Below are 16065 nucleotides of genomic sequence, written 5' to 3' on the forward strand. Positions count from 1 at the left end.
TGGCTGCCTGTTAGCTTTAGAATCGATTTTAAGATTCTGTTGTTCGTTTTTAAAGCTCTTCATGGACTAGCTCCTGTTTATATTACGGAGCTGTTAAAGCCACATGCTCCGTCTAGGTCCTTGAGGTCCGCAAAACCAGTCTCTTCTTGTTGTTCCTAAAACACGGCTCAAGAGCAGAGGGGATCGAGCTTTCTCAGTTGCAGCACCTAAACTGTGGAATGCATTGCCTCTTCAAGTTAGACTGGCCCCCAGCCTTTTAGTTTTTAAAGCGCAACTTAAAACACATCTTTATTCCTTAGCTTTTAATCCAGCATGATAGGTGTTGAAATTTGTCTGTTGCACTTTAACTATTTACTGTTTAAATGTCTATGTGCAGCACTTTGGTCAACTTGCTTGTTTTTAAATGTGCTTTAGAAATAAAGTTTGATTGATTGATAGTTCAATAGCCTAAATACATATTTTTTTACTTATATTTATTATATATATATATATATATATACTTACTTTTATTTATTCCGTCTATTTATAGCCTATGCACGTTATATTCAAAGGAAGTTTAGTTATCTCACAGGCTCAGACTAAAAGCAGCAGCAAGTCTGCCTGACATCAGTGCATAGCATATCACTGCAAATAAAATAAAATATGAATAAATCACGAGCGCGGTTGATTCCCAGGTCAGCTAGAGCGAGTAACGCAGCTCTGCAGACGGACCAGAGTCAGTCAGCACCGGGGAGCGAACCGCGGGGACCAAGCTCACAGGGCTGCTAGCTAGCTGCAGCAGCTAATATTAGACCCAGCACCGGAGGTCTGATCCCCATGATTTAAAACGAAAATCAAATAACCATTTGTTTTTTAATACCTGTTTATGAAATGAAAATCGAATGAACGAAAAAGTACACGGACCCAGTCTGTTAAGTACAATTTCACCACTAATAAAACAGATCTAGAAATTATGCTTTATTTGCAACTTAAATGTTATTTTTCTAATTAATACAAAGAAAACTGAGCAGAAAGAACAAGTATTTTGTTTGTTTGTTTCTCTTCTTCCAGGTGTGACTGAAGTACCCCTGTTGAGCTGCATCACAGCTGCACTATGTGCATGGACCTGTGCCAGTCAGAACATTACTCACCTGTGTGCAGAGGACAGGTAGCAGTAGCACAAACCAAGAAGGTTGGCATGTCTGATAATAATGTAATTGTAAAAAAAATATATATATAATAGTAAAATCATGTTACATACACTTATCATTTATGGAAAAAAGGGGGAGTTCTCCGCGCTTCTGCAGACCACAACAATCCGGTGCAACCAAGGCGGGACACAACAGAACAAACAGCAAAAAATTGCCGGTGCAACACGGATGTCTTCCACCTGATGATTTTATTTCTCAAGGTGCATAACAATGACTAACGTTTTGATGCATAGTTACATCTTCATCAGAGTCCTTGGAGAAAATGGGCAATGGACCCCTTAATAAGGATCATCAACAGGTGTGATTGTGCTCAAAAGGGGCAGTGACAATCTAAAGTTACACCCATCTCAACCAAGGTGTTACACTCCATAATCAGTCGTTAAAGGGCAAATGCCCATAACCAAACCAAAGATGAATATATACAAAAAAAAATATACAAATGTATAAAATTTTTACATTTGTATAAATTTTTTACATTTGTATATTTTTGTTTGTATATATTCATCTTTGGTTTGGTTTTTTCATGTTCCATAACATTTATAAAAACAACAACAGTACAATTAAATTTACCAGAGCTGACACTTGGTAAATAGCTTTAATTTACCTTGTCAAAACAATGAGTAATTCATAACAAATTGCACAATATTTGACACAAAACCTTAAAAGTGTATGGTTCATACTACGGTGAAGCAGTACAATTTGCCTATAGGATTTACTGTAGCAGGAACATTGATATTGGCAAACAGATGACCCAGGTTCAGGTGAGTTTGTGAGCAGGGTTATGAATAAAGATAAGATAAGCCTAGTGTTCACAAGAGGGATGATTCAGGTATGGCAACACAAATTAAGAATAATTAAATAGGAGGTATATACAACTAGTAGAAGATAAATTAACTATACAAGAGCAATTAAGGTAAAGTTATGAGGTGGCAAGCTAAAGTATAGTCAATAGCATGGAGTCAAGTCAACAGTGTACACCAGAATAATATATACTGTGATAATGATACTTACTGTTGTCTGTACTAATATAACAACACAAAAAAATAATATAGTGTTTGATGCAGTATGGAGAACAACCAAGTCCCATATGAACCCAAGAGACTTTAAGTGCATCTGTTGATGATGTTCACTACAAACAAAACTTGCAGATGGTTGTAGTCTGTAGCCAGCCATACAGCAGGTAGATCTGGAGTAGCAGGGTGAATTCTAGCTATCATGGGTTGGTGATATGACACACACAGATCAACAGGGGTCAAGCCCCTCAGCCCCACCTGGATGAAAAGAAAGTAAAACAAAATACTTTTTTCAGTTCAGTTTGCTTTGTATTAATTAAACAAATAACTGCTATTTAAAGAGCAAATAAGAAACCATATCATTTCTAGATCTGTTTTTATTATAGTGATAAAATTGAACTTAACATTACAACGTTTTATACAGACTGCTATGAATCCATTTTCAAACTAATGTTATATGAAGGAATGAAGACTAAATTCTGATGAACAACACACAACAGTGATGCAAAAACTGACAAACAATCCAGTTTCTTGTGTTGTTTCAGTTATATTACAGTTTAGGTTTTACTACTGGCTCTAACATGAAATTAGCCAAATCCCAGGAACATGGTTAACCAAACGAGGAAAAATACAAAGTGGGGTCATCACATATACACATACTGTCCGTCATATGTCGTTCAATCTAGCTAGCTATACAATAAAGAACATCTATTTGTTTCTGGACATCACGCTAGGCTATATGCTAGCTAGCTAGCTAGCTAGGTGCTTAAATTATGTTACTCACCCTCGTAGTTGTGGGTGAAAGTGCGTCGACCATTCTGTGCACATTGTTGACATATACTTATAATAAAGCTTTAAATGGCACGGGGATATATAAACTTGGTTAAAGTCAGGCATAGTCAGGTTACAGTGCAGCTGCCCTCAACAGACGTTCTAAAGTAAAGTGAACGCACCCTCAACGGGGTTGGGATTGTCACTACCCAAAGTGAGAATAGTGCAGATTTGAGTTGCGCATGCTCAGATTTAAACGGTTTACGGCATAACGTGTCATACCCGATGTTAACCGAGTCAGACCGGCTTTGGTCGAGTGCAAATGTGAGTTGCGCATGGTCAGATTTAAACTGTTTACGGCATAACGTGTCTTACTGAAATTTGTGAAATCTGTAAAATAATAAACTTTTCTCTTTACATACAATAACAGAAGATGGGAATCATTTCTAAAAACGTTTTAGCAATCTATGATTGTTTGGTTGCTAACGTTAGCTCAAAACGCCATTCAAGTGACATAAAGTGTAACAGCCTGTGTCTGATTGCTAATTTGTAGCTAGCAATCATTTCAAAAACGTTTTAGCTCTCTATTATTGTTAGATTGCTAACGTTGGCTCAAAACGCCATTCAAGTGACAGCCGATGTTGTGTTTGATTGCTAACTTGTAGCTAGCAGTCATTTCAAAAACGTTTTAGCTATTTATGATTGTTTGACTGCTAACGTTAGCTAAAAACGCCATTAGCATCTAGCTAGTAGGCTAGCTACTTGATTGCTAACGTTAGCTCAAAACGCCGTTAGCATCTTGTAGGCTACTTGTCGCAAAGTGACGCATGCGCAACTCACATCTGCACTCGTCGCAAAGTGACGCATGCGCAACTCAAATCTGCACTCTACTCACTTTGGGTAGTGACAGGGATCAGGCTCGTTCGAGATGAGCCAGATCTGCGCAGAATCGATCACCGGCGATCGGCGCCCAATGCATGCCGGTTAGATTTGTGTCCGTGTCAGTGAGAAGGGTCCAACTGCAGCTTGCAGCAGTCGCTCACGCCACGCCCCCTGCTCACGCCACGCCCGCTCACGCCACGCTCGCTCACGCCACGCCCCCGCTGGCACGCAACTTCCGACTTTCAGGGTTAGTTTACAAGATGCAGTTGCACCATGGCTGTATAAAGCCCATGTTGCAGGTTAACCACCACTGTTGATTAATAGGTACATAGCACTCAATATGTATGTATATATATATATATATATATATATATATATATATATATATATATATATATATATATATATATATCAGCCTAGTACTGTAGCTAACTATGGTGACTGACTGGGATGAGGAAGATGTGTTTTTACTGTCAGTGAATAGCACCAAGTGAAAGTCAATGTTTTCTTTATATCTAGTGACAGTGATCATGTCTTTAGTTCAGATAAGTACCGGTAAACTTATCTAGATCTAGAAAATACAAAGCATCATGCTAGCTATATGCTAGCAATGGGCTAACTTGCCAGTCCCCCGACCCGCCAACACCCCGACAGTTGTAAACATATTGATTAGATATCTCACGTTTTGATGGTAGCCTACTAGCTCCAGTAACAACATATTTGCCTAGTGTTTATTTATTACGGACGGGGATGTTGTTCAGCTTTTCCCAAGTTTAGACAGCTAGCTAATGCTACGCCGACGTTTCGCTAACGTTAGCGCGTAAGAGCGTTATCCTAGACGGCTAGGTAAATATTACGCTGCCTTCGGAGTTTCCTATATCTCGCCACGTTGTCAACATAAGACCTGTGGCTTTAGTGCTCCCTTTTGAACCATAATGTTATTGAATGAAACGTTAAACGAGATGGGTGAGTTTTGTTGTTTACACAAAGCTAACTGGCTATAATTAGTATATGCGTATGCTAGCGGACATTAGCTAATGTTGCATAGCCCGCGCAGCCGACGGTAGTTTCGTCAAGGCGAACAACAGCTAACACATCCATATGTCTCCATTTCAAACATCACTGCGTAGATTGACTTTTTTAGCAGCAGAGGATTGCTTGGTGGACTTACATACGCGTGGTTAGCCTCCCGAAACTACTGCCGATTGCCGAAGTTGCTGGCTGGCTACATAACGTTACGCTAATCCCGCTAGCATACGTACAGGCTAACTATAGCCAGTTAGTTTTGTGTGTAATGTTACAAAAACACCTATTTCATAGGAGCAAAGCTTAATATTTCATTCAATAAAAGTATGATACAAAAGGAGCCCTAACGCACGTCTTATGTTGACAACGCGGGGGGCGCTCGAAGGCAGTTGTAATACCGGTATTTAACTTACGCGCTGCTGCGTCGCGTTAGCAAAGCGTCGGTAGCGTTAGCTAACTAGCTAAACTTGTGTAAAAGCCGAACAGCATCCCCGTCAAGCTGTGTTCCACTTTCCCTCCAATATTATTATACACATAACAAAGACACATTGACTCGGTCGAGACCAAAAGCCATGTTTTTCCAGAACAGTGGCAGAAACCGTGACCGGGACAGCGCCAAAAAAGAAGGGGCTTTTTTTTGTAAAGTGAAAAAAAAGAAAGGGACTTTTATTTTGAAGACAAAGAAAAGAAGGGGGCTTTTATTTTGAAGGCAAAGAAAACAAGGGGCAATGGGCGGGCCTGGCGGGCCTGGCCGTGGCGTGAGCAAAGGGGGCGTGGCGTGAGCAAAAGGGGCGTGGCGTGAGCAAAAGGGGCGTGGCGTGAGCAGGGGGCAAAATTACGAATCCCACTATGGCCACGCCAAGACCCGCCCTACGAAGCAGCTTGATTGGTTAGGGTTAGGCATTTCACCTCGAGTGGTTAAGGTTAGGGTTAGGGGATTGGTCAGGGGATAGGACCTGTACGTGTAAGCATGGACGCCTGGCCAATAGTAGTGTGTGAATGCAATTGAAGGGCGGGTCTTGGCGTGGCCATAGTGGGATTCGTAATATCGCGAGCAGGGGGCGTGGCGTGAGCGACTGCTGCAAGCTGCAGTTGGACCCTATTGGTGTCAGTACCAGTACCTGATCCGTTCCTCCTGCACAATCCGTTCTGCGCATGTGCAAGATGACACGTATGCCATGACGTAGGCGCAGATGATAATGCTGCTGGGTCTTTTAAAGTTTACATGCTGTCTCAGCTAGCGGTTAGCCGAATTAGCTGTTAGCTAAACTAACGTTAGCTTAACTGTGGAAGCTAACGGCAGACCGCTGCAATCAGCTAGGGGTTAGCCAAATTAACCTTTAGCTAAACTAACGTTAGCTTCCCGGTGGAGGCTAACGGCAGACCGCTATAATCACCTAGCGGTCCGCCGAATTAACCGTTAGCTACCGCTATAATCACCTAGTGGTGAGCCATTAGGTGCATATCCGCTGCGCGTCGGACGGTTCACGCCTCGCCATCGTCCATTAAGTAAGGGTTAATGCCCGACGAGGTGTCCATTGTCAGGTATTAATGGACGACGGCGAGGCGTGAACCGTCGGTCCTCCGCCGAAGTCCATTAATACCTGACAATGGACATCTCGAAGGGCATTAACCCGCTTATACCATGGTCACTTGCCAAATAACATATTTTTAAAACATTAGTTCATATTTTAATTAGTTTTACAATCGAAATCTAAAGTTTATCCAAACAATAACTCCGTTTCCCTGGTTACGCCTGACGGTTTGACTAATACCTGGAACAATCATTCCCATCCATCAGGTTCTTATGCAATGCAAACGTTGTTCTCTCCACCAGGAATTAGGAAGAACCTTAGATACGACTTGCCTCCCTTAGCAACCGGAGATATTTATATAGTCCGCTCAGCTGATAGAAGCCTTCAGTTTAGCTAGGAGCCAGAAAGCTAACCCTACGCTAGCAAGATCCAAAGTCAATAACATTGTGTACAGTTGGCAATCAGTAAAAATAATTTGACAGTATGTTGAACAACAAGACAAGCTAGCTATCCAGCCATGTCATTGTCCCCAAAACAATATAACGACTTTTACGAAGAATTTGATCCGCGATGTGTAACGTTACTGTCGGCTGCAGCGGCGCAGCCTGAAGCAGCGACCTGAACAGTGAACGGGATGTGAGATAACGTTATTCGCTGTGAAACAAAGTCAGTCCAGAGGGCCAGTAGAACTTACTTATTGCAGCCTGTGTGTTTTAGCGCCATCCTGTGGTGTTCAGAGGACGAGTTGGAAATAATAAATCCACATTTCCTTATTGATTTAATGTAGCGCATTAATTTAGAACAGTAAACAGTCAGTTTCACCGAACTCCTTTAGTAGGTGTCCTATATCACTTTTTAATGGACACCCTGCAGCCAATCAGAATCGAGTATTCACCCAGACCATGGTATAATACCTGACAATGGACACCTCGTCGGGCATTAACCCTTACATAACTAACTATGAAAAACATCAGTTGCAACTTTACAATAGCCATCCAGATGTTTATAGATGGTTTACAAAGTATTTATTAACTATTTAACAAGGTATTATAGTCATCTGTTACAACTTTATAATAATATAAAGTAATAATAATATATAATTGCATTGTTTGTTAACAGTAAAATGACCGTTTGCTGACAGTTAAATGACAATTAACTAAATATTAATTAACTATCAATTTACCATCTATTAATTATGGTTATTATAAAGTGTTACTGTGACCTGGGAGGAAACTTTGGCGACAGCATTGGGATCCGTCAAAAATCAGGGAGTGTATTGTATTGATATATTTCCTGCCGTTTGCCTGAAAGAGTTTTGAAAACTTTAATTCCTATAATATAGTCTCCATCAAAAAGGACCCAGACCATATTGCAAGGTCACATGTTTCTCATTCAAATGTCTTTATCCCTCTTGTACAATGAGCACCTGTCATGTCATGTTTAATGCCCCTGATGACCTGTATCATCCAGGATTGGACCAGGTCAACAGGATCTGTCAGCACCCAGCCAATCAAACAGCCATGGCTTTAACTTTTGGAGGCTGAGCACTGCCATCTCAATGATGTGATCATGTGTGGACAGACTGACGTCAGCAGGGGGTCTATAACGCTGTGTCTGTGCAGAGGCGGGACCTGGAACTCGTCCAACTGACCTGAGGGGATCTCACAGGATAGAACTGCCCACACTGCTGAAAACCCCCTCAGACTAAAGCAAGGAGACATGAGGCCACATCTGATTGCAATTTAAGAACAATTATTATGGTTTCAGGGTGCAGTGGGGAAAAAGAAAGCTAAAATTATATAAACAATTATGGAGATTGAACCATGCAACCAGTCTCAGCAATGATGGGCTAATTTAGTCATTTCCCTACATGACTCCAAGAGTGCTTCTCAGTAGAGACACTAGGTGGGATCATTTAGAATACATTTCATTTAGAAAACTGCACAAAATCAATGTCTTTCTACCATAGAGAAGTAGTTTATCCATGCAGCCTGGCTCAGGCATCTTAACACTCTTAGTACACTATGTTTTCCTCAATTGTATTAGTGCCACAGTATTTTTTTAGAGGCTGGTTTAAGGCTTAGCAAAGTAGGAATTTAACAAGAAACAGATCTGTGAGTGGGAGCTGAGAGAGCCAGAAAAAGGGGGTGTGGACAGTGAAGTGCTGAAGGGTGTGTGTGTGTGTATGTGTGTGTGTGTGACAGTCAGTCAGTCAATCAGTTGGCTGCTGCTGCCTCACCATGGCTGTTCTCTCTGCAGAGGTCCTACGCTGGCATGTGAGTTTTTATTTCCCTTTTTAGTCTTTCTGTTTGTTTTTCTCTTTAAAATGACTGTGGATAAAGTATGAAGTTATGTGTTATTTTTAGTATTAGGCTATGGCATGCCTGAACACACTTTTGGGACATTTTGGAGAAAATGTAGACAAAGTGCATCAATAATGAATCAATTATGTATTCATTTAAACATGTTTGGGAGCTTTGTTAGCCGTGAAGCCAAGATCACCACATCAGTGAGTTATGGCTGTGTGGCTTTGGGCTACATGCCATGTCAGACACACTTCCTGACACTGAGACATTGATAGACGCTGGAGATAGAGCAGAACATGACACAACTTGGAAGGATGCACCCATGTTGGGACACTAGCAGTACATTTTTATTAGCAGTACGAACCGCAGCTTTGACACCACATTAGTGGAACAGAAATGTACTGATATATTCATCTCAGATCATTCTTGTAGTTGTGGCTGTTAGAATGATATTAGGAGCATTAAACAGATGACTACTGCAGTATTCACATCAATGACTTTAAAGTAGAAGTACTGCTAAATATACTCACATCAATGGCAATACAAGTCAAAGTCCTGCATGTTAGTTACAGAGTACTAATATGTTCCATTATTCTTACCATTACTAATGTTTAAGCAGCATTTTATGTTATTATGTATTGTATTCTGATTATATTTAACTACTTTATATTCTGTTGGGTAGTTTATAACACTGCATCATATTTCAGAAACTGATCATATATTTCATATATCACTTTTTAATCTGTAAAAGTAACTACATCACCACTGATTGTAAGCAGCACTGGTGTGTTTTTGAGTAATGGTGGTTTGGTTTACAGAAATATGATGATGTCATATTATATTTATTCATGCTTTATATAATGCTATGACGAGGGTTGCATGGATGTATTTTTCAACAACTCTGACTTTGAAAGATCTTTAATTGTGTATAAACAGTGATTAACACATTAGTAGCTGATTGGAACAGCTGCATACAGTAGGCCCTCGCTGAGCTTCAGAATCTTTTACAGGAGTGGCCATGTTAGCAGCACCACATAGAACATTCAAAATATGTAATGCCTGATGCTGCTTGGGAAAAACATCTCTGAATTTCAGCCTGCTCTGTGAAACCAAGAGAAAGCACAAACATAACACAAATTCCTGGAATGTCATGAAAATGGCATGATGCATTTTGGTCTCTCTGAGTGGACACAGCAGAGCCAGCCTTGGCTCACAATGCAGATCATCATGGTGGCTATGCACATTCTTGCTTTAAATTGCTACTTGAGGAAAAAGCCAGAGGCGTGCTGAATCCCCAGAGAAAGCAGGCTGTCTAAAAGTGCTGCCCTGAAAAAGCAAACAGTCTGAGAGGTGCCACCCCATTGCTTCTCCGTCATAATCTTACAGCCATTGAGAAACCATATTCAACCATTTCTCTGAAATCCACTTTAACATCAGCTTTTTCTGTCTGTAGGCTCGCATTGAGGAGCTGGAGGAGGAGCTGGAAGCAGAGCGAGCCATCAGAGCCAAGGTATGGTGCTAGAAAAGCTATAAAAGCTAAATGAAACAAAGAGCACAAGCTGTCTGTCAGAGAAGTGACAAGCTGCTCTACTGTAAGTCAGGAGAGAGAGGAAAAAAGAAAAAAAGATTGCTGATCTGATGGCAGCCGATGTGCTGCTGCTGCAACTCAGGTCACCCCAAACTATCTGCACCTGTGATAATAAACCAGGGGGGACGACACCCCAACATCCTTTTAAAGCGTTTTAAATGCCACTTTTAAGATTTGCTGTATTCTCGTTTTCGGTCAAATGGGCTTTTGAATGGTAGGGGCACTACTATGTCAAAATCACTATTTTTAAAACACTAAGAAGGCTCGACACAAAATGAGACTTTGCTCGAAGTATCACCAGGGGCTCTACACATCGAGGATTGTTCTCAATGCTCGAAAAGACCCTAGGTTGCATTTTGGCGAGAGTTACGCTTTAACTCTGCCATTTTTTCACTCATTCTCTATGCCACACACACACACACATACACACACAGCCACACACACACATTCACACATTCACACACACACACACACACACACACACACACACACACCCTTGCTCAAATCAAATCTGAAGAACAGGACTTTTTTCCATCGCAGTAAAGTTTCCCAGACAAATGTTTGTCAAAATGTCGCTTTCTGTTCCATAACAGTATGCCTGGTTCATATGAAGCTAATCTACCAAGGTGGGCGCTTTAAGTGCTTGTTGTTTTCAAACCAGACGCTCTTAAAGCGCTGTGTATGTAAGCTACAGAACCCCTTTTGCCCCTCTTAAGACCTGCCTACAGTGTCCCTGTTACAGTATAGGTGAAGGCAGAAATGCAAAGGTACATATTTCAGCCTGAGTGTTGAATAGAGTGACAGCGGCCCCTGAGGGTGTTTTGCACACTTCTCCCCACTCTGGGTGGCATTCCTAATGGTGCTAGCTGGGTCTCCCCCCACCCCAGGAGTCTCCGGAGCCACAGAGCAATGGAAAAGGCAGGCAGAGACATGCAGGTCTTTATCTTATCCCTGCTTCTTCAATACAACATACCTCTGCTGCAGACAGGTACGCTGTTGTTAGACTCGACTGCTTGGCTCGCACAGGAGAGATAGCATCAGCCGCGCACACACACACACACACACACACACACACACACACACACACACACACACACACACACACACACACACACACAATTACACACACACACACACACACAGTATGTATTCTTTAATTTAATTATTTCATTGTCACACGCATGTTTGCTCTGCAGTGAGAATCCCCACCCTATCAGGAGCAGTGTGCATACATCTAGTATTCTATGAGCCATGTGACAAGGATCGTAGCAGTGACATCCCACAGAGAATGATCACTCAGCTCTGCTGAGCTTCTTTAGCTTCTTTGCTCATTATTTTGGATTTTCCAGCTGAAACTGAACTCTTTGGATAGTCTCTTTAGCATGGTTTTCAACAGCAGCTATTCTAAGCCAACAGGCTCTTTTAAAGCATCTGGCCAACAGACAGTAGACAAAGTTAGCAACTAGCTGGGAAGGCTTGGATAAAGTGAAGTTGAGCATCTAGTTAGCGAAGAGACAGACCTTTCCCTCAGAAGCTACTGGAGAGCTAAGAGAGAGACAGTGTTGGACTGCCATTCATCAGGCGGACACTAACACGACTCTGATTGCTTGCTAATGTTGCTTTCTGTCTACTGATGAAACAGCCAACTGTTTGCTAACCGTTCACCATCGGGAGGATTCACCCCAGAGTGAAATGTTGTCATTAAGCCTCCTTTAAACCAGATTAATAAAAAAAAACCACTAACCTTACTACAAAGGTATGGTGATGCAGATAGTTTTTTTTTTCTGTTTTTTCTGTTCGATAAAGATGAATGCCATTTTATTTGAAAAGTTTGTTGGGAAGCAATGTCCTGGTTACTCTGAGAATCAGCAGAGTTGTCTGACTACATATCGCCAGAGAGATTCTCCTAGCATAGCATGGTTTGTTTGAAGATTGCCAATTGGGGGTTGCTGCTATCAGGCAGGCCTGAGACTCCAGGTTTTACAGACCTGGGACCTGTTTCAGGAAAGAGGTTTAACAAACTCTGAGTCTAACCCTGAACTCTGAGTTGATTTACCCAGAGATGGGAAACCGAGTTTTTGGTTCCAGAACAGCTGATTTGAGTTGGTTCAATCAACTCAGAGTAGGTTCACTCAGAGTTAAGCGTGTGCACAACCACTATAAAAAGGCAGCATGAATGGAGCCATGATACTAAAATTCACCACATACAGCAAGTCTGAACATATATTTCGTTAAAAAAGCAACACGGCTGCTGCTGCAAAAGAGAGCGAATTGGTGTGGGAGAAAATTGCTGCTAGAGTCAATGCGTAAATTCCAATATAGTATATTAATTTCATATTTAATTACAGGCATAATATTACTGGTGAAAACTGGAATGGTATTACAACTATAATTTCATTTAGGTGCAATTCTGCAGGCGAAAAAGTAAGCTAATCCCATTCTGAGGTTGCAGCACCATGTCTAACAGAATTTACATTTATAATAATTTTTTTTAATGACGCTCACTGGTTTGTGTCAAGGGAACTCTACAAAAACGTTAAAAAAAAAAAATTCAGAGCGAGTTACATTCTTCTGATGGCCCTTTATATGCTCCGCATCACCAATGTTGTAAAAAAAAAACTTAATGTGACACAAAGAATATGCTGGGATGTAAGAGCATGGGTGACGTTAGTGATATGAGGAATGATAAGGTTATGTAGGCTACATAACTGATAGACTGGGAAGAAAAACAATACCGCTCAAACAGGTAGGTCTGGAAATAAAAATGCATCTATAGTTGGGCCTCAATATCATCTCCCGACGTAGCCTATGTTTAACTGTTTCTGAAAATGTTCTTCATCAACGGGATCGTTGACAAAACCCTGTTTTTTATTCATGCAGATAAACTGCACTTAAAATGCGCCTGATACCGACTGAATGAATGAATGAGGAAATGAAAGAGTGCCGTGTCAGAGGGAGGAGACTGAGAGAAACTCAAGGTTTATTGAAGAAAACCTGCTCTCGACCAGGTTAGGTTCACAGGCTCAGTTACCATAGTAACTGACTCTGAGGTTAAGTTACCTCTCTTTCTGAAACGGGCTGGAGTTACCCCTCTTACCACCCTTTTTGAAACAAGAGTTTCCCTCATCTCAGGCTTAACAAACTTTTTTCACTAAACCTGCTTTCTGAAACGGACCTCAGTCCTAACATCTATGCTGTCTTTAAACAGCTGGAACTGCTGGTGTGGCTGCGATATATAATGTCTCCATGTCAGAGCGTGAGAAGGGAGTTTATCATTCAAACATTTCTGAAGTTTTATGTATTTTATATGTTCTGCATTTCTATGAAACAAATGCAGTTGTAATTCTTTTGAAGGCATCACGTTTTATTATCCTGCATAATATTATACTGTGTGATACTAGGTCAGCCAGTGTGGATTCTGCGTGTGACCCAGATATCTATGACGCTGCTGATTTTTCAGTTTTTATTTATTTATTATATTTATGAAATATTGAAACTTTGCCGCCAGGGCTGCGCTTTGTCACCAATCCTGTTTGTAATATTTATGGACAGGATATCAGGGCGTAGTCGGGGTGGGGAGGGGTTGCAGTTCGGTGGGCTGGGGATCTCATCGCTGCTCTTTGCAGAAGATGTGGTCCTGATGGCATCATCGGCCTGTGACCTTCAGCACTCACTAGAACGGTTCGCGGCCGAGTGTGAAGCGGCTGGGATGAGGATCAGCACCGATGGAATGCCTCCTCCAGGTGGGGAATGAGTCCTTACCCCAAGGAGTTCAACCCCACTAACACAGAACGTTTAGGGAACGTTGGGGAACGTTAGTTTTTGGTTCTCTAAAGGTTAGTTCGAACCAAACCAAAAACTAACATTTAGGGAACGTTCCCTCAGGGTTATAACGTTCCCTAAACGTTAGGGGAACCAACCAAATGAAACGTTCTCCTGTGGTTGCACTGTTACCTCCACACAACGTTCCCGTTTGGTAGTTTTTGGTTGTTTTTGGTTGTTCTGAGTGCGGTTTTGAAATGTTTATTTAAACCAGCTCCATTTAAGTTTTTGAAGTAGCATATAAAAGGTTTGCAGTCACTTGATTTAGATTCACTCAAAAATGATTGGTCTTATAAAATCTAAGTAAGATAAACAACATAGCAAGATAATATATTTATTTTTAGGCTGATATCAATTTTGCTAAAACTATACTTTTGTGCTTGATTTCGTTTTTTTAACTGTACTAGGTGAAAATACTTAAAACAAGAATCTATCGATTTTCACAACTAAGACAATTCACTTCTTCCATTTCACATCTAACAAGTGGCTCAATCAGTTCAGTGTTTAAATCCAACCGTTACACCCCCCCGCCAGTAGGGGAAGACCGTGCCTCTGCTCTCAGGTGACCGATTCAAGTCCTGTCCTCCTGACTTCCGTTTGCGTTTGATACGATACACCAACGGACAAAGAAAGAAGATTTTATTTGCTTCGCCAAACGATCTCACGAAAAAGTAAGTGAAATACGTTACAGTTTCATGATGTTATGGTTGTAATGCAACGGTTTGGGTTTAACCGTTAGCCCTTTCCCTCGTAATGCTTTGTTATATTCCGGTTTTGATCAGGTTGACCAAAAAAGGTTCAACAACTCACTTCAGCATTTGTTTTTCCCCTCGTCGCCATCTTGCCAGTCAAGCAGCGAGTTTGAGTCTTTTTGGTAAACTCTTTGTGCACAAACAATGTTCTCAATGCTGGAGTTCATGTGTAAATCCCCTGGTTAGACTTCGTGCAAAGTTTCATGTTGTGTCGAGCCTTCTTAGTGTTTTACATATAGTGATTTTGATGCGATAAAAGTAGCCTCTAGTTCTCCCATTCAAAAGGCCATTTGACCTGAAAACGACAGTACGATCAATCTTAAAAGTGGCGTTTCCGTCCTAATTATGCTTTTAAACGAAATTTGACTCGGGTACATTCACAAAAAGATCCTAGGTTGCATCGTTAAATGGACTGCATATATATTGTGCTTTGTTTGCTGCTGTGCACGACGTGTATGCTTTGCCGCATTGTATGTTTTGTGTCATCGTGTTAACCTGCTTGCGTTGTTGTTACAAATAACACCTACCAGTTCTTTCAATTAGTTTTAGTGTACAGTACATACATGATAGCCAGTACAATCAGTCATTTTAGGCAAGTCACTCGGCGGCCACCTTGCAACGTACTGTGGGCAGTTATCGGCAAGCTATTTTCCTATTGAAGTGAATGGGGAAGCATACTGGAATAGAGGGAATATGTGTAGGCTACACAGCTGCCATACTGGCTTTACAAACTAACCCCATGCATTTCTATGGATGCTGTCTCCCCATTAGAAAGTCTCTGGGCTACAATGCAAGAAAGCATTCCAGGACGGAGCGTGTGTCTGGAAGCCCTGTCCGTAAGTTAACATTTATACATGCATTTAAGAAATTTAAGAAACGAAAAGAAAGGAACTACTGACACTCTACCTGGTGCTTATCATGTGACTTTTCTGATGTGTTTGTCTCTTCCTGCCTTTTTTCAGGTCAGTAGACATCACTGCCTCCACCACCTGCATGTAAGTTGTTGTAGTTTTTGCCATTGACCTCTCGCCGGCCCCTCCCCCAAAACGTCCATTGTCCAATCACACATCATAGCAACTGTTACTATGTGAGCAGGTCCGACAAACATTGACTCCAAGCAAGATGGTGAAGCGGTGCGCCCACGGCGTTTGTAAATCGGACACTAATACGATACCTTTTA

The 16065-nt window shown here is 41.3% G+C and overlaps 1 protein-coding gene across 2 annotated transcripts in view; it reads left to right on the top strand.

Annotated features, from left to right (window-relative positions):
* Positions 1-1234: 1234 nt before the first annotated feature.
* The window catches only part of LOC120550891 (myosin-16), a 30879-nt gene continuing 16048 nt past the window's right edge, over positions 1235-16065 (top strand). The window contains exons 1-2 of one of the 2 annotated variants that reach the window (XM_039787835.1): positions 1235-1390; positions 10177-10233. In XM_039787835.1, coding sequence (XP_039643769.1) covers positions 1373-1390; positions 10177-10233 — 75 coding nt within the window. In that variant the 5' untranslated portion in view covers positions 1235-1372. Of the gene's footprint in view, positions 1391-8613; positions 8694-10176; positions 10234-16065 lie in introns of those variants that run through there. The other variant, XM_039787833.1, reaches the window with a different exon arrangement.

This window comes from Perca fluviatilis, chromosome 21 (assembly GCF_010015445.1).
Source record: "Perca fluviatilis chromosome 21, GENO_Pfluv_1.0, whole genome shotgun sequence".
NCBI classification, from domain to species: domain Eukaryota; kingdom Metazoa; phylum Chordata; class Actinopteri; order Perciformes; family Percidae; genus Perca; species Perca fluviatilis.